The sequence below is a fragment of the Phyllostomus hastatus genome, unplaced genomic scaffold, assembly GCF_019186645.2.
Source record: "Phyllostomus hastatus isolate PE091 unplaced genomic scaffold, TTU_PhHast_1.1 phas_scaffold_114, whole genome shotgun sequence".
NCBI lineage: Eukaryota > Metazoa > Chordata > Mammalia > Chiroptera > Phyllostomidae > Phyllostomus > Phyllostomus hastatus.
This window is the reverse complement of record NW_025334006.1, coordinates 2,051,840-2,072,521: the sequence shown is the minus strand read 5'-3', so window position 1 is coordinate 2,072,521 and position 20,682 is coordinate 2,051,840. Positions and strand designations below refer to the sequence as shown.

Sequence of the window (20,682 nt, the reverse complement as noted above, 5' to 3'; positions counted from 1 at the left end):
GGGCACTTGGGGTTTCGTGCTTGGGGTGTGGAGTGAGACGGAGAAGGTTGGGCTCGTGGGTTCGGGGAAGACTGACTGGGACCTGGCCCGTGACGGTTGGTGATACATCTGGGCTGAGATAGCAAACTCCAGAACATGATTGAAAAATACGGTTTAGCATTATGTTTGTATAATTGGAATGTAATCCTTGTTTTCCGCGTAATCATACAGACACCTGTATTGTTAGCTGTTGCCGCAGTGGTGATCTGCAGGCGGCGCGGGCCCCTGACGCCGGCAGGTCAGCGGCAGCCAGTGAAGGACAGCATCGCTCTGGGCTGGCTCCGTCGGGGAGTCGCTCCGGCCGCGTGTGCCTTCCGGTGAAGGACCCCGATTTAAAAACCCTGGGGCGATTCTGTTGCTTAGATGCTTCTAGTATTTAGACTTGGGGTAAATGATCTACATTTTCAATCATTATCCTTGAGCCAGGGCAACCACTCAGAATAACCCTGAAATCTCAATATGTCTGTTCCTCATACCTGTTTTTGGCAATTTTTTTTTTTTTAATCTGGTGACTGTAATAGAAAGTGTAAGGTTAGTCCCATATCTGCAAAACCTCTGTGATGGATCCTCGGTGATGTCACGTGTGGGGGCCTTCAGTAAGGACTTGGTTTGCCGTTACTGCGCAGCCCCCAAAGCCACTTCACTGAGATGGATCAGCAGCAGCCACTGAAACTGAAGGAAAAATCCTTCCATTCTAAGTAGACTTTAAAAAGAAAGACTTTACCTCTCCGATAATTATCCTGACATTAGTGTTTTAAGTTTTCTTCATCTTTTCCCAGTTTTTTCCCTCCGTGTTTCATTTTAAGAGCCCATTTCCATAACTAGAAACAGCTATCGATCCTGGCCCTTGGAGCCAGAGCCACGCCTGCATTATAATCTAAACACTTGTCATACGTTGTGGTGATTTCCCATTCATTGTGGTACCTTTCAAAATGGTTTTTATAAACCAGTTTTTAAAATCAGAAATGTTTATAGGATTTTCAACATTGAAAATCCAAGTAAATATTACATAACTTTAACGTGTGCATATCCGAGGTGGACACTCAACTGGTGTGCACAGGTGTAGCAGCCATTTGAATCAGTGAGCCATTGACCTGTGCCCCTTCCGTCAGCCGTGTGCACCTCCCCTGACCTTGAGCGCCTTCCCTGCGAGCATCCGCACAGCCGAGAGCCTTCAGAGCCCCTCAGTCCACCGTCACGTGCTGTATACTGACATATTCTGAAAAATCTTGTTTGTTTTTACTATGTGAAAAAACAAAGCTGTTTACACCACGATCTTATGATACCCTAACTTAATAATTAGATTTTCCCAGGGTATAAATAAGGCAATACAAAATTATCCTTTGTTTTTCTTTCCATTGCCTGTGCTAATGGGCAAAAGTAATCCCAGCGCAAGAGGAGTTAGAAGAGGCTGGGGAGGGCTGGGAGAACGGGGCTTTGATGGCGGAGGCCGAGTCTGTCAGCAGACCGGTCCCGTTTGGTGTGTCTGCCTGTTTTTCACGTTCCGGGAGACACTAGCGTGTCAGAGGTTCTGGGTCTACAAGCACATCTGGGGATCAGACCAGACTGATGGCCAGCACAGTAGGGGTGAGGCTGAACGAGGCATTCGGACTCCAAACTGGGCTCAGTCAAGGACCCAGCAGGGAGCTGAGACCGTAGAGAAGGCAGAGCAGCTCTCAAGGTCCCTGCTGCAGCGCACTCCTGTGTTGGGCTGCTGGCTGCCTGTGACAGGAGACCCAGCTCACGTGGGCTTGAACATGCAGGGGCCCTTGGCTCACGTGGTTGAGTTCCACAGGGCAGCTCCATCCTGAGCTGATGAAACCATTCCTTTGTGTCTCTAAACAGCAAGGCAACTTCCTGTGAAAAGCCTCGGGCAACCTTTTCTCACATTTCTGTGACCTGTACTGGGTCACGTTCCCATTGGGGAACCAACCGAAGTGGCGGCCGAGTAATGAGGCTCCTGACCGGCTCGGGCCGGGGCCCCTGAAGCAAACATTGACCAGCAGGCTGGGGTTGCAGGTTGGCATGATGGGCTCGGGTGGGTCAGTGCTCACCCACAGCTCCAAACAGGGGTCACCGCCAGACCACGTGGCTGCCCCATGGTTGGGCACCGGAGGTTGGGACAGATGAGGGAGAGGACCCGTGTCCCCAGCGCCTCCTTTCCCAGGACACGCTTGAATGTTGGCAGCCTGACCAAGCGCTGGGGCAGTGAACGGGCCTTGTTTCCCGCACCCTCCTACGAGCCCGGAGTGGGGGCAAGCAGGTGTTCAGCGAGTATTCGAGATGGTCGTCCAAGTGCCTCATCGTTTCTACAAGCTTCAGCCCATGTCATCTCCGACTCATGCGTCACAGGTGGCAGGAGCGGTGTCCTGCCATCACACCCCTTTGACAGGGGAGGGAACCGAGCGGTGCCCAGTGACTGATCAAACACACCGCAGAGCTGGCCAGCGTCTTTTTGATTCTGAGCCTGAGGCTCCTTCTGGCATAGCAGTGCGTCCTGGGCTGGGAGAGGCAAGAAGGGACCAACAGGAGTGTCCCAAGAGGGAACAAAAAGGCCCAAATAAATGAAGGTGGGGTAATCACCGTATGGTTCCGTGCCAGGTAGTCTCGAGTTTACACTGCCTCCGGAGCAGAGTAACAGATGAAAGCCCTCACTTACCCACGCTGGGACGCGTGGGTTACATGGTTTAGTTCCCCGATTTGGGAGGGTTTTGTTTTAGAAAGTTTGGTACCACTTACTTGTAATCAATGTTAAAATCTACCAGGTGATGAAATATGAAGTACCCAGGATCATGACGGATTTCTATCAAAAATGCTTATAGTGAATCAAGCCCAACTTCCAATTTACAGAAAGGAGACAAATGCAGTGTAGCTGTCACTTTGTTTGTTTAAATAGTTAAACATTTTATTTATTTACTTTTAGGGGAAATGAGGGAGAGAGGGAGAGAAACTTCGATGTGCAAGAGAAACATTTTCGCACACCCCCAACTGGGGACCTGGCCTGTAACCCAGGCATGTGCCCCGACCAGAAATTGAACTGGTGACCTCTCAGTCCTCAGGCCAGCAGCGCTCAGTCCCCTGAGCCGCACCTGCCAGGGCGTCTAGTTGTCGCTCTCTGCAGCTGGCCCAGTCTCTTCAGGAAGGAAATGTTACTGAAGAAAAGTTCTATACCCATAACAGTGCTTCAACCCTGATTTTTGTTTAAAATAGTGGAACCAGGGAAATGGAAACATGGATTGAATATGAAGTTAATGCTAATTTTACTAAGTAATGGTGGAATCGTAAGTACATAGAAGACTACCCTGACTTTTAGGAGATGCGTGCCGAAGGGTTTTCGGGTGAAGTGTCCTGACCTAACATCTTCAAACGGCTCGATTTCATACATCCACATAAATGTTAACTGTTGTTAGATCTAGGTAGTGAGGGTGTTTATGTGACTTCAAATTCTCTAGTTTGAAATGCTTTCACACAGTTGGGAGATATTTTAGACTTTCCATTTAAATCATCACTTAAAAAAATAGTGTGCCCCGTGGACATGGGTGTTTTAGTCAGGGTTTTTCTAAATACGGTCTGAGTATCAGAACCACACAAAAAAAATACATACAGATGGGCTTTGAGCTCATGAAAGCAGCTCGATGTTATCAGTCATCAGGAAAGTGCAAATGCAGACCACACGGAGAGTCCACCGCACACCCACTGGAATGGCTGGGAGCGGGGAGACTGGCCGCACCGCGAGTGGGCGAGGAAGCGGAGCGGCTAGAACTCGTCTTCCGGCAGGAGTGTAAGATGCACAGCTCCTTAGGAAAACAGTTGGGCGGTTTCTTACCAATGAAACATCTTGACCATACAACCCCTAGGTTCCTAAGAGAATTGACAACCTATGTCCACACGAGGACTTCTTTTTTCTTTTTGTTTTACGAGGACTTTAATTTGAATGTTTGTAGCAGCTGTATTCATAACAGCCCAAGCGTGGGGTCAACCATAATATCACCACCCACTGGAGAGAAGGTAAATCCTGATGCATTCCTACAAAGACCTACCGATACATGCACTGACTTGAATAAGTCTAAAACCTTCCACTCACCCAAAAAACAAACAAAAAAACAGACTCAGAACACTACGCACTGTGCAACCCTCTTATAGGACATCCTAGAACAGGCTACACTTAATCTAAGACAGAATGCAGCTGGAGCTGGAGGTCCGGGAGGAGAGGATTGAGCACAGAGGGACAGGAGGGAACTTTCTAGAGTGTTGGCACTACTCCACATCTCGATTGGCAGTGGTTCACAAGGGCCTACACTTGTCAACAGGTGCTCCTCAACCGGATATATGTTCTTTGGTGCAAATTATACCTCCAAGTTCATTTAAAATACTGGTTTTTCCCCTGGTAGCAAGATGGGTTCTTAGAGTTCCTCAAAATGGGGTTCCTGGACCCTCAGCATCAGAATCCCTGAGAAAGCTGATACAAACCTCACTTGGGGGATGGCGAGTTCCAGGTCTGACACGGGACTGTTCAACAGACTGGATGTCCAGAGCTTCTCCTCAGAGGCTGCTGTGAGCCTCGGAGCCAGACCGTGTCAGAGCTTGGTCCCCAGAGCCCCGAGGAGCAAGCCAGTGTGCTGGCAACATCGCCGGATGGGAATTTCCAACCGCGGCAACTGGCAGTGCCCAGTGGGAAGGCACTAGAAAGATTACCTGGAGGGGTTCCGTGCAGACGAACCTGCTGCGTGTCTCCCAGCGCCCTTCCTGCCAGTGGGCCACCTGCTCAGAAGGCACGGCTCACCCGTGGAGCGAGGATGGAGCTCTGTGACGGATGATGACAGGCTGGGAGGAAAGGCAGCCGCGGGCACCATTTCCGACGCTGGTAGTTCTCAAGCCGTGCCGCACGTCAGAATCTCATGGACCTTTTTAAAAAGTCTCATTTCTCTTCTTACCAAAGTAGTGCATGACTGTGTTTTGTTTTCTTAAACTGGGAATATGGATTTAAGTGAGTATACGAAAGGATGTATGTTTTTAGAAAAAAAAAATCAGTCCTAGACAATGAAGTTCAGGTTAAAGCTTTTCTTTCACTGGAGCTCAGCTGGGCTGGGGAAGTCACTGCCAAGGATCTCTGAAGGGAGATGAATCAGATGGTGATAGTATGTCACCTCACTTCAGCATTTATTTTTAAATTTCTCATATAGTCCCCATGTCACCACTTCATTCCTAGGATTATTATGTGCCCACTATTCAATTTTCATTTAAAAAAAAAAAAATCAGTCCTCTGGTAACTTGATTCCAGTTCTTGGAGACAGACTTCACTTTCTAATCTTCAGTGGAACAGCGTGGTGACTGTACATGGGTGGCCCCAGCCCCACCCAGACCCCTTCCGGCCCCCTAGAATGTTCCCTGGCGCCCTTCCCAGTTCTGGCCACTGCTCTGTCATCATCGAGTAATGTTAAGGCAACCATTTATCATTATTTTTGCTGTTTCTTCTAGTATTTGTCTCCAAATTTCTAAATAATAAGCTTACGCTTTGACTGGTTGGTTTTCCAACTTGGGACTCTAACGAGTAAGTCCTCTCTCCCACTCCACTGCTTCACCAGGGGGGCTGAGTAACTTCCAGATTTCAGCCCTCGGCACCACACTCCACAGCTGGTCGGGGTCCCCCAGCCACACGGTACTTGTCCCTGAAGCTGGGAGGCCTCCAAGGGCTCCTGATGTTAAACCACCCTGACACCCCAGACCCAGGATGTCTGCTGAGAAGGGCTTTGAAGGGAGTTAAGGCCTGACGTGTTTTCTTGCTCTGGAGTTAACTCAGGGTCGGAATGAGGAGGCCACCAGAAAGAGTGTTTCCAAGGCTTTTATTGCTCGTCCTCTCGGACTCCCCGTGTCTTTCCCCCAGGCGCCCGCAGGTTCTGCACAAGCTGCTGGTTTAGTGGACATCACAGGCGTCCCGGAGGGGAATGTGGGTGTGTGGCCTGACTTTAGAAGGTTGGTTCGTGTACTACAGTTGTGTTGAATGCTCAGCACCAGGTGCAGTCTCCTGTTGTTGGAGAGGTCTCTACAGGCTGGGGAGGCCCCGCAAGCCCCTGCAGCCCCCTGTGGTGCCGCTCCCTGAGGATCCTTCACGAACCCCAGCACAAGGACACCTTCAGGCTGGCGTCCCCGCAGCTGTGGGAAGAGCTGCCTCGAACCCACCCACATTTCCCCATATTTCCTTTCTCGCTGGGACCCCGAGTTTGCAGGAACTTCCCCCTGCCAAGGCTGGGTTCCTCCTGCCCAGGTGGCTGTCTCCCCTGCGTCACGCCAGCCTTCCTCCTCCAGGGGTCCACACCTTCTCACTCGCTGTGACACTGGTCGTCAGCTGGGTTGGCCGTGTGCCAGCTGCCCGGAACTGGCATCGACAGCAACAACGTCCCTGCTGACAACCCTTCTTGATGCAAAACATACGCCGGGGGCCCGATGAGAGCCCAGGTTGGGCTCACCTGTGATCTGTTCCTCTAGGACTGAAGGAGTGTGCACTGCAGGGAAGCAGGGAAGGGAGAGCACGGGAAATGGCCATTTTAATGAGGAAGAGACCTAGGCTTAAAATGCTAAAAAGCCAAACATCTGAAGGTCTCCGAACAGGTCCTCTTCAGCAGCTGGACACGGAAGTGGGCACTTGGCCCCAGGGCTGCAGAAAGCCTTTGGCCCGGAGGAGGTCTCCCTGCAACCGGACCTCCCGGGCTCGCTCAGGGCGGTGACCTGTGAGCTCGGAGCAGGGAGCCCTGGGAGCCTGGCTCCAGGGAGCCCCCAGCGGGCTCAGAATGGGTGAAACCCACGTCACTCGGTCCCCTTGGCGCAGACGAAGGGTCTTGGAGAGGAGCAGTCCAAAGCCACAAGCTTGCCTTCATCCACAGCCCCGCACCTGAGATCCGGCTGGCCCTCCACTTCCTTCGGGGCTCTGGGGAAGGGGGAGAGGAAGGAGGGGCACTCAGGGTGGCGGGGCTTCGGGTGTCGCAGGCCCGCCACCCTGCAGCCCCACTGGCCCGGGGACTGTTTGAGTCGACCCTGGGGTAGGCACGTGAGGATATCCCTGGCTCATCAGCTGTGTGGCCCTGGGTGGACCCCCAGCGCTCCCTGAGGGGCACACCTGTGTGTAGAACAGGGTGACAGCCCTGCTTGGGTCAGTGTGCTGGGGTCCTAAACACGGGGTGACAGGGACTAAACAAAACCAGGCCCTGAGCATGCATGTGGGGTCAGCCTTCTGAGGGGCGGCCCAGGGGGTGGAGCAGGGCGGCTGAACCTGGGGAGATGGCAGGCTCAGCACAGCAGTGCGGGAGGAGGGAAAGGCTTCCAGCCCCTCTTCAGCACCTACTGAGATGCAGCACTAGTGCACTGGGGGCGGGGCGGGGCCCCCCACCCAGGCCCACAGTCACTCACAGTGGGGGTGTCAGGGGGGTTTTGTCGATCCAGTGCCAGCCACGGGGGCCTCTCTGGACCCCCACCCAGGAGTGCTTGATGGCTAGGCTTCTGCTCAGGAAGTCCTGCGGGAGAAAAGCAGCTGGTCACCCTTACTGGACATGAGCTCGCCTCACCTGGGGCTTCTGCGTGTTCCCAGCTTTCCAGGCCCAGAAGCAACTCAGCTGCACCCGACCCGACTCGCCCCAACGCCGGGAGCTGGGAGGTTGCCCTGGATGCCGACGGGTTCCCTGGCACTGAGATCAGGATGGGAACCAGAAATGGGGGTGATCCCATCTCTGCCCTCAAGGCGAGAGGGTGTGAATGCCAGTCCCCACTGAGCAACAGAGTTTGAACAAAGAGGCTCCCAGGTGAGGGGGCGAGGTGAGCAAAGCTGAGGGGGAGGCAGTGATGGGGTGGATTAGGCTGCAGCCGCCGAGGAGCAGATGGTCAACAACACAGCCGCTGGCAAGAGCATCAGGTACGCTGTAGCAGTTCAGGGCAACACTCTTAAGGCCCTTAAACGGGAGGAAGAAGCCCAAGGAGCACCGTTCGCGGGGGAGGGGGGTGGCCGTGCAGCGGGCGGAAGGCTGCAGTGTGTGCGGGTCACAGCGAGTGCCAAAGCGGACGCACAGTCCTGGCGTGATGTAATAACGAAAACGTCTGCACGTACGTGGACACACACGTGAGGAACAAGGAGGCTGGAGAGCTGTTAGCAGTGATTATTTCTTTGAACTATTTATGCTTGCTGTCATCTTTTTAACAATAAACCAAGACACAGTATTTAAGACTTTTCAACTCGTTTCGAACCTGCACTTCGACTGTATTTAAAAGGTGTTAACATTGTAATTCCTGGTGCGATGCGGCCAGTCCGCACCTGCCCTTCCTGGCGTCCGTTCCACTTTGGGGAAAAATCCGAGAGCGTGAAGGGGAGAAAATGAGGTTACCCAAAGATAGCAAGCACAGTGCCATTTATAAAGAAGAGGCGGAAGCCACCCAAATAAATGCCCAGCCATCGGGAACTAACTCGGCCAATTATAGGATAGCACCTTGGGGAACTGTGGTGCTATGGAGGATGACCGGTCCGTGGAAAATGCAGTTATGCAAGAAGACGTGAATACGAAACCAGGCTCGGTGGACAAGGCAGCGCCCGCCAGCACGGGCCCCTTGCTCCCGATGCCGAGAAGCCTTGACTCGCGTTAGTAAAACGGGACGGTGAAAATGGATGTGACGTTATGTTCAGTTTTTTTTGCCCCCAAAGTGGTTTGAGTTGACAAAGCTGAAACCTCAGTATTTAACCCTGGGAATTAGCAATTAAGCACTGGAGTGACAACTGTCCCTTGGTGCCACTCCCATCGGTCCCTCAGGTCCTTCAGCTTCAAGGTCCTTTCCTGTAGGGACACCATGAACTTGGGGAAGACTGGGGGCCAGTCTTACTCACCATGGATGATGACAGCCCAGCACACAGTCAGCCAGCTCAGCAAAACTACCTCCCTGTGGCCCTGGCAGTCACCACCAAGGGCCCCAGGTAACACCCAGGTGGCCACACCAGTCAGGGCCATCCATTTCTTTTTCTTTCTCCCCTCTCCTCCCCTCCCCTCCCCTCCCCTCCCCTTCTCTCTCTCTCTCTCTCTCTCTAACTGTGGTCAAGTATACAGTCAGTGTGTACATTTAAGGTAGCTTCCTCCTCCCTTGCCCTGCAAAACGAAGCAGTTGCTCAGCTGAGGTCCAAGGTCACTCTGGATCGAACCTCTCTGACCAGGGGCTGGAGGGCAGGGGTCCTTGCTGTCACTGGGTTTCTGGGGACATTTGCTGTGCTCAGTGGGTCTGTCCCAGGAGATGGAAAAACTACGCTGGGCTGCTAAGTCCCTGCCCTGCCAGGTCTCCCCCTCACCTTCAAGCACTCTTTAGGGACCCGGCTGTGTTCCCACTGGTCTTCAGTTTGCAGAGGTGACCCGCCTGGCTCCTTTGATGCGGGAGCCTGGAAAGGTGTCTCTGCCCAACCTGTTCTCGCCTCACAGTGACTAAGAACTCAGGGCCCAGCCCAGGCCCCAGGCGGAAACTGTTACATACCTGTCTCCTGCCTGCCCGCCCGGGCTACCATTCTGGGGCAAGAGACAGCACAGGGAGAACTCTGAGACTGCGCTGCTGTTGCTGGCCAGCGTCTAGCGTCCTGGTTGCCAGGCAACACCTTTGAGCACTTAGGTAGGGTGGGTAGCAAAGCAAGGCAGGGAGGAGGGAGGCTTGTCTCACCCACTAACTCAGCAGCCCTGAGCCTGGTCAGTCGGGTAATAGTGCCAGGTGTTGTGACATCACAAGAAACACCAGGCTGACATGGGAGGAGGGAAGTCCTTGAAATTCTATCTATTGTTTCCACTATCTGAGAAAGAAAGCCTTTGAAGCTGTGCTTTCATCCCAAGGCCTGAAAGGAGGGAAAGGGCCCGCAGTGCCCCCAAAAGCACACAAAACAGCTTTGGTTAATTGCCTACCTCTGGTCACTATCTGTTTTACAAGGGAGTCCCTAATGCTTACGGAAAGAGCCCATAAATAACGCTGGGTAACCGCCCCAGCTTTAATGAACTGCCTCCTGTCACGTATCTGTTTTACAATAAGACGGACAAATGTGGTCTGGAGCAAGGTAAGGATCTAGGCTAACAGACTCCCCTCATACCTACTTGTGTGGGTGGTCACACCCCCTCGAGAAAGCTGGCACCATCACCCATCAACACCTAACTTTTTTACTCTCATGTCGCCAACTGTGTAAGTCCTCAGAACAAAGGACTGGCTTTCTTGGCTCTCTGGCTGCCTGGCCCCAGGCCACCCAGCCTCTGGCCACCTGGGAGCTGGCCACCCCAGCCTTCAGCCATCCTTCCTTTTGCCTTGCCCTGAACCTCTGCCTTTCACTGCCTCCCACCTCGACCTAGGCTCACTCCCTTCCATGGGAACGGATCACTAACAAACCCGACCTCCCGCTACTAGACTCGCCAATCTGTAATTCTTTACATGCATCAGAAAGAAGAACCAGGTCTCTCCCGTCAACAATTACCCTCACTTTGCCCCTAATCCTCCTAGAGAATTTCCCCCTAGCTCGGAGGAGGACCAGAGACTCCTGGCATGAACCCAGCCCGCAGGTGCAAGCCCAGCCTGGCCGATCTGTGCCCTGAAGTTCAGCTGTCTGTCACGCCCAGCCAGGGTCAGCCCCTCAACAGTCCTCCCACGGATCAAGAAAGAAATGCTTGTGGTCTTATGTCGCTGACTTCAGCGGTGATTTGTCGCCCTGCATTTTATAGCAAGACCCGACAGCACACCCCCTAAATGTGATTAATTTTCCATACCACCTCCCAAGAGCACACCTGTCGCCCCCACAGATCCACCAGCACAGAGTGGTTTCTGAGCCCCCTGTTAACTTCGCGGCCGCCCAGCTCCACCTCCGTGCCTTAGAATGCACAATAAACCCAAGACCCTGGCAGCACAGAATCTAGTCCCCCTGCATGCCACGTTACTTCTCCAGGCCTTGGCGACTTTTTCTGTAATGTGGAGGTGGACTAGATCTTTGCAATTCCTTGCAGGGCTAGTATCCTGTAACCAGTGAGGGTATGCACGCTCCTCCACTGCCCACCCTCCCCCCTTCTCACCTGGGTGTGGCTCATCAGGGCAAGGGTGGCATTGTGGGCTGAGCAGTACACCTGGCTGGTTTCCCAGGCCTGAGCTTCGGCAGAGAGGTAGTAACAGTGCTTCCCGGACCACAGCCAGCCCTGGGCACATGGCTGGCAGCTGATCCCTGCAAGTAGAGACCACAGGTGAGCCTCGGGGTAAACTGTAAGGAGTTGAAGGCATGTACATTAAAACATCAGCTCCTGCCCGCCGCCTGGTCTGAGGGGCAAGTCTGCGGGCATGAAACTGGAGAGCCTTTCGGTGGAAAGCAGGGTGGGTAGGGCCCGTGGAAGGCTGTACAGCTTGAGCGCGGCACAAAGCCCCCCTGGTCGGGGCTGCTGACCGACTGCTTGTCAGAGTGCAGCCAGGAGGAGGCGCCATACCTGTTCCAGAGGCCAGGACTATAATGGCGACTGTGGACACCGCCAAGAGCACGGCCATGACCACCAGGGCCCAGCGCAGGGACCTCATGTACATCGGCAGCCCTGGGCGGAGGGGAGGGGACAACCAGGAGAGACAGGTTAGAGCCACCGACTTACACAACAGCTTCGCACCCACATGCACACCCACCACCTCGGCCCAGACACCCGGATGACCCCCTGGATTTAGAACTTCCTATTCGGGAGAAAAATACTACATGTTTTCTTCTTAAATGACTAGAAGGCCTAAGATTCTACTCAAGAAAGAACAAATAATTGGCTAACAAGCATCTACTGTGCGCCCAACATGCCCCAGACACAGGGTGTAAATACGGCCAAGGACGGGGCAAGGCCGCTGCACTCCAGATGCTCACAGCCTGGGCCGAGGCACCAGGAGATGAAACTGCAGATTCGAGAGAGGATCGAGGGCTCAATTTGGAGTTCAATGGACCTGGGTTCAAGTTCTGACTCAAGTGTTCTTGGTGTTTTCCAGTTTTGTCACTGGAATCGCGCCTGCCTCTCTGACCTCTCCAGGTCGCCGGAGGCCAAGGAGGAAGCACTGTGCAGAATGCACTTGGACAGAATGCACTTGGACAGGAGCGAGGCTGCAGAGGGGAAAAGAACCCCAGAGACCCAGGGAATTAAGTACTGACCTAGGCCAGCTACATCCTGGGGGACCTTGGAAACACTACGCCAAGTGAAAGAAGCCAGACACCAAAGGACGTGTATTATGAGTCCCTTTGAATGAAATATCCAGAATAGGCAAACCCATAGGGATAGAAACTAGATGAGCGGCTACCTGGGGCTGTGGGCTGGGCGGTTAGAGCTAAGAGGCAGAGCATTTCTTTTTGGAGTGAATGCAAATATTCTAAAACTGGCTGGTGATGGTCACACAACTCTGTGAAGATACTAAAGACCATAGAATTGTATGCTTTAAGTGGCTGAATTGTGTGGTGCGTAAATTATAGCTTGGTGAAGATGTTCCCCCAAAAAGCGAACTGAAAAATGCTTGGAATAAAAGATATATAGCCTAGGCCGGGTAGCTTGGTTGGTTAGAGTGTCCTGACATACCAAGGTCACGGGTCTGGGCACAGACAAGAATCAGCTAATGAATGCTTAAGTTTGCTTCTCTCTCCAAAATCAATAATTTTTTTAAAGGTACATAAATTGACAATCTTCAAATAACAAAAGCAGAACTAAAAAGCCTGGAGAAGAAAAGAAAAATAAACCCACCAATAACCTCAGTAACTATAACTAATGTGGCAGAATAGTAAATTCGGCTCTGACCTTTCAGAAAACCAAGCAATAAAGAAATACACTAAGTTACAAAAGTCTCACACACTTTCACATTCAGGGCTACAGTGCGGACCGGTAAATGACTCCCGCACAGCCATCTGTCTCCCCAACTTCCAGGTCAAAAAGAAAAGTAGCCCCCACCCCCCACGCCCCTGTAGAAAGCAATTCTTATTCACACAAGTAACAAATTCACTGTCCTGGTTAAAAGACAAACACATACAGATGAAGCTAAATCCCCCCAATTGCTACTTATCTTTCAAGGCTGAGGTCCAGGAAGCTTTCCCGCCCCCAAGTTCACTGGCCACTCCCTCCCGGTTCCTCGTCCAGGACTGCTTAATTGTTTGTATCTTTTTCAGACTATCTTCTTCCCTCCGGGGACGCCACTACCACCACCACCGCCACGTGATCCTGAAAAACTTTCCCTCGCCTGGAATTCCTTCCACCCCGATCTCTCAAAAAGGCTGCGGACACTAAGAGGGCGTGTGAAAGTTGTCGGAAGAGTGTCAGGGGAAAGAATAGTGGGTTTATTCTTTTATCCCAAACCATCTGAATTAGAATTACGTAGACCAGAATGTCATTGGTTTCCAGCCAGAGAGGCGACAGGTAGGGCCGGACATTGGGAGGGTCGTCTGGGTCTCCTAGACTCCCCAGAGCAGTGGCCCAGTGGGGAGTGGGTGTCGGGGACCTCCGGCTGCCTGGACCCCGGCCCGGCGGCGTGGGCTCCCGGCGCAGGCGCGCGCTTACCGACGAGCTTGATCGCCCGGTGCAGCTTCAGGTCCACCGGGGCGCGGTGCAGCAGCACGGTGTCCTCCTTCTCCACCTCCGGCTCCTTGAAGCGGCAGCGGCTCTTCGAGGAGGCCGAGTACTTTGCGCCCCCCACTGCAGGGTCGGCCCGGCCCTCGGCGTCGCGGCAGTGCTCGCTCCGGGCTGCGGCCAGCGGCGAGCCCCGGCCCGACGTGCTGCCCAAGGAGGCGGTGAGCGGCGGGATCGGGAACACCGGCGAGGCGTGGCGGGAGAAGCCTGGGGACTCGGGTACCGGCACCGTGATGAAGCGCGTGGAGGGCGCGGGCGAGGGCGTGCGGCTGCCACCGGCCGCGCCCACGGGCTTCACGCGCACGTCCACCTGCAACTCCACCGGCGCCCAGGTGCCGGGCGCCGGCTCCCCCGGCGCGGCCCAGGGCACCAGCTCCGCCTCGCGGTCCCGGAGCTGCTCGGCCGCAGTGGGGCCCGGCGACGGCGGCTCCGGGCTGGCGGACACCTGGCGGCGGAAGGCACCGTAGCCCAGGCTGGGTGGCAGCACCCGCAGGCGCGCGGGGTGCGGCGAGGGCGGCTTCTTCCCGCCCGAGAGGCCCTGGCCCGTGCCGGTCATCTCGTGCACGGCCGGGGCCGGGACGCTCTCGGGACTCTTCGGTCTCTCCTCCCCGGGGGCCTGCGGCCCCTCCAGCCCCGGGACCTGGTTTTCCAAGGCCTCCATTGGCAACTCGGCCCCGGCGTGGTCTCCTCCGGATGCCGCCCGGACCCTCTCCATCCTGGACGCGGAGCAAGGCCCAGGTCCCTCGCCGCTCTCCTAGAAGGCTGGGGCTCTGTTTCGACCACGCCCCTCCAGGCCACGCCCCAGGCCGCGCCCCAGGCCACGCCCCAGGCCACACCCCTTTGCGTGGCGCTGGCCGACGGGAAGGGCTGAGGGCCCGGAACTGTGGTTTTCCCGGAAACAGCTAGGAGCGTGAGAATCTGGTTTAATTGAGAACCGGGACTCTTTCCTCTTCTTTGTCGTTGGTCCCGCCCACTTCCCCTCCCCTCCTCCCCTGGCCCTCTGATAGTGTGATTTGGAGAGTTACCGCGTGGGCAGACAGCGGTTGGCCGAGCCTTGTCGAGGCGCTGGGACCTCAGGAAAACCAGTGGGTTCAAAAGGAATGGGGCGGCCTGCGGAAAAGTAACAGCGCTGGTTGTTCCGACAGTGGGGTGTGGGAAGGGGCGCCACACCTGAGAGGAACCCGCCCCCTTCCCGCAGAAGTCCCTGGAACAGCTGCTCTGGAGGCCTGACTCCTACTAGCCTAACTCGTTCAAGACTGAGGAATGAATAAGCAAGAAACTGTCTGTTTTCCTGGTGACAGGAGCCTGGTCCCCAGGGCAATCTGGTGTGCTGGAGTACAGGTTTCCCAACCCTGGCCACTGAGCTGAATGCAAAACAAAAGAAAACAAAACCCAAAAACAAACCCAGCACAGAAAAACAAAAACTCCACCAGATTCCTGGCTGGGCTCCACCCAGACCTACTGAATCTCCTAAGGGGCTGAGGTTAGTGCTATTTTTATCAAGTTCCCCAGGATAGGATTGGCAGATAAAATACTGGTCAGTCAGTTAAATCCGAATTTTGGATAAACAAGAGTTTCTGCCCTTCCTAAAACTTCCTTGTTCAATTCTGTGGATCTCTGGGACCCTGCCCTCTCTACCTTTTTTTTTTCTTCCTTAAGTTGGCGTAACAGTCACCATTCTGATTGCTGGGGGGTGCGGTGGGGGGAACCAAGTCCCACCACGGGCTGCCTGGGGCTCTCTCAGGATGAGCACCAGGCTTTGGAGCTGGCTCCACTGTGCCTCCTTCTGATAGGGGACTCAAGACTTGGAAAATTTTAGCTTAAGGTAAAAAGTTATGAGTATAGCAAATAATGTGTATGTTAAAGCTTTTGTTTCAGAAACTACAGATAAGGCCCATCCTGGCTCCTGGGAAAAACAGCCGACCTCCTGGGGCACTGATAGATTACTGCCTGCGGACATCTGAACCCCAGGGAGAGCAGTGTACCACCCCTCCCCCTTGGGACCAGCTAACTGCCCAGGACCGGAATGTTGCAGCTTCTGAATCTCAAAGCCCTCACTGCACCTTGTTTGTCCTCCCGCACCCCCTTATAAAAGATCTGGCCAGGAAAGAGAAGGGAAGATGGTTTGTTAGGGTATGAACCCTCCATCTTCTCAGATCACTGGTCATCTGAATAAAGCACCCATGAAAGACTCAATCGCTGGCATTGCTTATTGGATTTGGTAGTGACAGGCAGCCCGAATGCCGGTGTCTCTTCCGGTTACATTTCCAAGGCAGAGTCTCAGTGGCCCTGGCATGGGAAGGTCATTTACAACTTCTGTGGTGGAAAACCCTAAGGCAGGTGAATTATCCAAATGTTTCAAGGGGCTTCAGTTTCTGGCTAGCCAAAAAGAACAAGTATCTACTGCTGTCCCCTCTTCCATCCTTTTCTCTCACTTTAAAATCCCTTTTCTATTTTACAACAGCAACACATGCTTGTGATCCGACATTTAAATATTACAGGAAGTGCACCCTGCAGAGAGCGGAAGTGCCCAGTATTGCCTGCCTCCACCCCCATTTCCGTCATTAACGGTTCAGTGTGCCCTCTTCTGGCTTTTTTTCTGTGCATACCCTCAGCTATATTGCTGTGCTATGCATGCATTATTTCCAAGTCTTCACTCGTGACTCAACTCATATCTATCCCTAATTTATTTAGGCTGTCTCCTTCTGGTGCGCATTCACATTGTTCCCATTTGGGTGACACAGTGACTACAGCCCTGCAAATGCCGCCTTGCACATTGTTTTTTGTATTTTCAATCACATCTCCGATGGTGTTTGCAGAGTAGATTCATTCAAATGGAACTGCTTCACCCTGACCAGTGTGGCTCAGTGGGTTGGGCATTGTCCTGCAAAGTGAAAGGTCACCGGTTCAATTCCAGGTCAGGGCACATGCCTGGGGTGTGGGTTTGGTCCCTGGTCGGGGTGTGTGCAAGAAACAACCAATTGGTGTTTTTCTCTCACATCAATGTTTCTCTCTCTTTCTCCCTCCCTTCCCCTCTCTCTAAAAAACAAATAATAAAATCTTTTAAAAAGAAAGGAAAAAAATGGAAGCACTTAGCCAAAGGGTGCTCTGATGGACAATGTCGCAGGGACCCGAGAACTCCCAGGAGGCTGAACACACGGTGGATGAGAGAGGGCTGTGCCCCCAGTCTCACCAGCACTTGAAATGACCAATCTCTTAGTCTTAGCCAATTTGGAGGGTGAAAACATAAAATTACAACTTGCACTTTTTTAAGTTACAAATGAGGTTGAACATCTTTTCATTTGTTAACCGTATAATGAGAAGTGTCTTGCCATCCTCAGGGCCGTTGCCACTTGCTCTGAAGCCTCGGGTCACCAGCTGGTCCCAGGAAGTGGTTCAGTAGGAACCAAGTTCACCGGCGCAGGGAGGCTGATGGTATCTGGCCTGTCTAAACAGACCGAAGAGTTCCGAGAGCATAAACTAATTCACGGCTGGTTGCTCCAAAGAGGAAACAAACATCCTCACTCTGGCTCTTGGCTGATGTCACCCCCTGTGGCATCTGGGGCTCTTCCAGGGCCCCTGGACAGACCGACAAGGGAGGGGGTGGGTTTCTGCACGGCCAGCTCCCTGGCATGGTCGGCCCATCCTCAGCTCACATTCCAGCTGCTCAGAGAGAGGCTCAGGGGCACCCAAGCCAGGGTGGCAGTCCCCACCCCCCAGCTCCCTGCCCCTCACCTGTGGACTGTCTTCATGGAACTCAGTGCGGTTTTCGGCCGCCGTGTCCACATATTTGTCTTGTTGTTTCATGGGTGTCTCTGGCCCTCTAGAAATCACTGCTGTAGCCCCAGAACGGTCTCTGGCTTGCCCCCCCTCCACACACTTCTTGGCTGATGTCGCCCCAGGGGCTTAGGAATTCATGAGATACATACAGCTGAACTAGGCCCTGTGTGGGTGCTGGGCACATCTTGTCTTTATTATTTTTCTCCCTCAATTTTTATTGACAGATTTTAAGCAGACTCTATATACACAGAGAGCGGGATGGCAGCTAAGGGTGGGGAGAGGAGGGGGTGGAGGGATGGAGCAAAGAGGAAAAAGGACTCATGGACACAGACAACCGTGTGGTGATTGCAGGGAGGGGCATAAGGGGACTAAATGGGAATGGAAAAAATACAATAAAAATAAAACTATACAAAAATTTTCAAAAGAAAAATAAAAAGAGTAAATAGAGAACGCTTGAATACCCTCCACCGAGATTCAGCAGTTAGCGTTGCACCGTATCTGCTCTGCCTCTACCTCCGCACAAGCGCAGTCCTGTGGTTGTCTCCACGGGACAGCCGAGGGTGCTGCACACCTGGAGAAGCCGCCCCCGACTGCTCAGCGCGTGTCTGCTCTGAATACGTGTGTTCTCCCCGAGTCCAGGATCACCCTCACACCCGGAAATGAACGATTACTCCATACTAGGTGATGTATAGCGGTCACGTTTAAATCTACCCAACTTCTTCAGACCAGGATCCAGTCAAGTCTCAGACATTGCATTTGGGTGTTATGTTTATGTCTTCTTCCTAATAACTGTGTGAGGAAGGCACTAAAATGCCTACTCTACACATGAGGAAGGTGAGGGTCAGGGAGGTGGGCGGGGTGGGAAACCTGCCAGATCACGTGACTCCACGGTGGGAAAGTTAAGATGCTGCCCTGTGTCTCTGGCTCCCAAATACGTCTTTTCTCTCTCCTTCTGCGTCCTGCTCCCCTGCACCTCGGTTTCCTGGGGGTTTCATTCCCAGACTCTGGCTGGTCCAGTCCATGCAAGTCTTGGGCTGGGCCACGGTGGAGTGTCAGCCCAATTACCTAGCCAACTGGTCTTCACTTTCAAGTTCCTCTAGCCACACTCCCGCCCCACCCTTACTCCCGACCTCATCTCTGCTGCTTTCTGAATCCTAGCTGTGGCTGGGAGTGACCAGGCACCCTGTTTCTGCCTCCCTTACTTACAGGAGGACCCACTTGCAGCTTGGGGAGATAAACGGCTTCAGCAGAGGATCAGAAGGTGGCTTTTGGCCAGGGGTGGGGGCAGGGCTGTGACAGGAGAAAGCATTCCAGCCGGGTCTGTGCACGCTCACCCAGGGAGACTCAGGAAGAGCCCTGACAGGAGAGGAAAACAACTCCCTGAGTCCTGCATGGGCCGCTTGCCCTCTGCAGGGCAGAAGGCAGATCCTCCCTGGCCGGGAGCCCCGCCCCTGGAAATCGCTCGGCTGTCTGCAGTGGCTGTGACTGACGCATGGGAATAGGCAGCCTGACTGAGTCAGTATCACAAGGGCTGTCCCCAGCCCCCTGGGTGCGATTATTTGGTGAGTCCAGACTTTTAAAAATCAACTCAACTCAACTCCCCTCTGGGGCTAGGAACACTTCAATTTTCAGGGCAAAATGTCCAACTGTCATCTAAAGAGGAAGAACCAGAAAAGACCTCTCTTTTTCTGATGTTGACTTCACAAGAAAGGAAGATGACTAACTTTATTTTTTTACTTGTTTCTATAATTACATGTTTTTCTTTTTTCCTTTTTCAAGTAGAGTTGACATTCAACAGTACTTTAGATTAGTTTCAGCTAGACAACACAGTAGACAATTCTATAATTTACACAGCGATCCGCTGGTAAGCCTAGCGCCCACCTGGCCCGGGGCACACTTGTTACGATATTGTTGACTCTCTTCCCTGCACTGAACTCTGCAGGCCTGTGACTAGTCCATAACTTCCAATTCGTACTTCTTAGTTCCTTTCACCTTTCCACTCAGCTTCCCCAACCCCCTTCCCAACTGAGGGAACAAACGTGCAGTTTGTTCTCTGTCTCTTTGAGTCTGTTTCTGTTTTGTTGTTTATTATTTTTTCATAGTTACTGCAGTATTATCGACGATATTCCCCATACTGTACTTTACACCCCCATGACTATTTGTAGCTATCAATTTGTACTTCTTAATCCCTTCATCTTTCTTATCCAGACCACCAACCCCACCCCCATCTGGCAACCATCAAAATGTTCTCTGTATGAGTCTGTTTCTGTTCTGCTTGTTCGTTTGTTTTTGTTTCTTTTTTTAAGATTCAATTGTTAGCCCTGGCTGGCATAGCTCAGTGGATTGAGTGTGGGCTGCAAACCAAAGTGTCGCAGGTTCGATTCCCAGTCAGGGTACATGCCTGGGTTGCAGGCCATGACCCCCAGCAACTGCACATTGATGTTTCTCTCTCTACCTCCCTTCCCTCTTTAAAAATAAATAAATAAAATATTAAAAAAAGATTCAATTGTTGATAGATATGTATTTATTGCCATTTTATTGTTCATATTCTTTCTTCTTCTTCTCCTTCTTCTTCTCCTTTTCCTTCTCCTTCTTCTCCTTTTTCAAGAAGACCCTTTATCATTTTATGTAATACTGGTTTGATGATGATGAACTCCTTTAGCTTTTTCTTCTCTGGGAAGTTCTTTATCTCTCCTTTGATTCTAAATGATAGTTTTGCTGGGTACAGTAATCTTGGTTGTAGGTCCTTGCTTTTTATCACTTTGAATATTTCTTATCAGTCCCTTCTAGCCTGCAAAGTTTCTGTTGAGAAATTAGGCGACAGTTTATGGGAGCTCCTTTATAGGTAACTAACTGCTTTTCTCTTGCTGTTTTTAAGATCTCTCTTTGTCTTTAACCTTTTGCATTTTAATTATAATATGCATTGGTGGCAGCCTCTTGCTTGGGCCTCTCTGTGCTTCCTAGACTTGCATGTCTATTTCCTTCACTGGGTCATCATTTTTTCAAATAGGTTTTCGATTTCTCACTCTCTCTTTTCTCCTTCTGGCACCCCCATAATGCAAATGTTGGTACACTTGAAGTTATTTCTGAGACTCCTTACACTGTCTTCACGTTGGGGGATTTTTTTTCTTTTTGTTGTTTTGATTGGGTGTTATTTGCTTCCTTATATTCCAAATAGCTGATTTGATCCTTGGCTTCATCTCCTCTACTGGTGATTGGTTCCCTGTAAATTATTCCTTATTTCAGTTCCTGTAGTCTT

The 20,682-nt window shown here is 52.4% G+C and overlaps 1 protein-coding gene across 1 annotated transcript; it reads right to left on the bottom strand.

Annotated features, from left to right (window-relative positions):
- Positions 1-5,873: 5,873 nt before the first annotated feature.
- On the bottom strand, positions 5,874-14,400 carry KLRG2 (killer cell lectin like receptor G2). Its single transcript, XM_045855671.1, has 5 exons — positions 13,575-14,400; positions 11,499-11,600; positions 11,097-11,242; positions 7,444-7,547; positions 5,874-6,964 (listed from the first exon to the last, which is right to left on the bottom strand). Exons 1-5 carry the CDS (start codon positions 14,356-14,358, stop codon positions 6,844-6,846), a joined length of 1,257 nt encoding a protein of 418 aa, XP_045711627.1. The 5' UTR covers positions 14,359-14,400; the 3' UTR covers positions 5,874-6,843.
- Between the last annotated feature and the right edge of the window lie 6,282 nt (positions 14,401-20,682).

Coding starts and splice junctions, on each gene's coding strand:
- KLRG2 (XM_045855671.1), bottom strand. CDS start 14,358: ATGGAGAGGGTCCGGGCGGCATCCGGAGGAGACCACGCCGGGGCCGAG. Junction 11,601..13,574: donor CCGGGCGATCAAGCTCGTCG/GTAAGCGCGCGC, acceptor CCCTCCGCCCAG/GGCTGCCGATGTACATGAGG. Junction 6,965..7,443: donor ACCCCCCTGACACCCCCACT/GTGAGTGACTGT, acceptor CCCCTTCCCCAG/AGCCCCGAAGGAAGTGGAGG.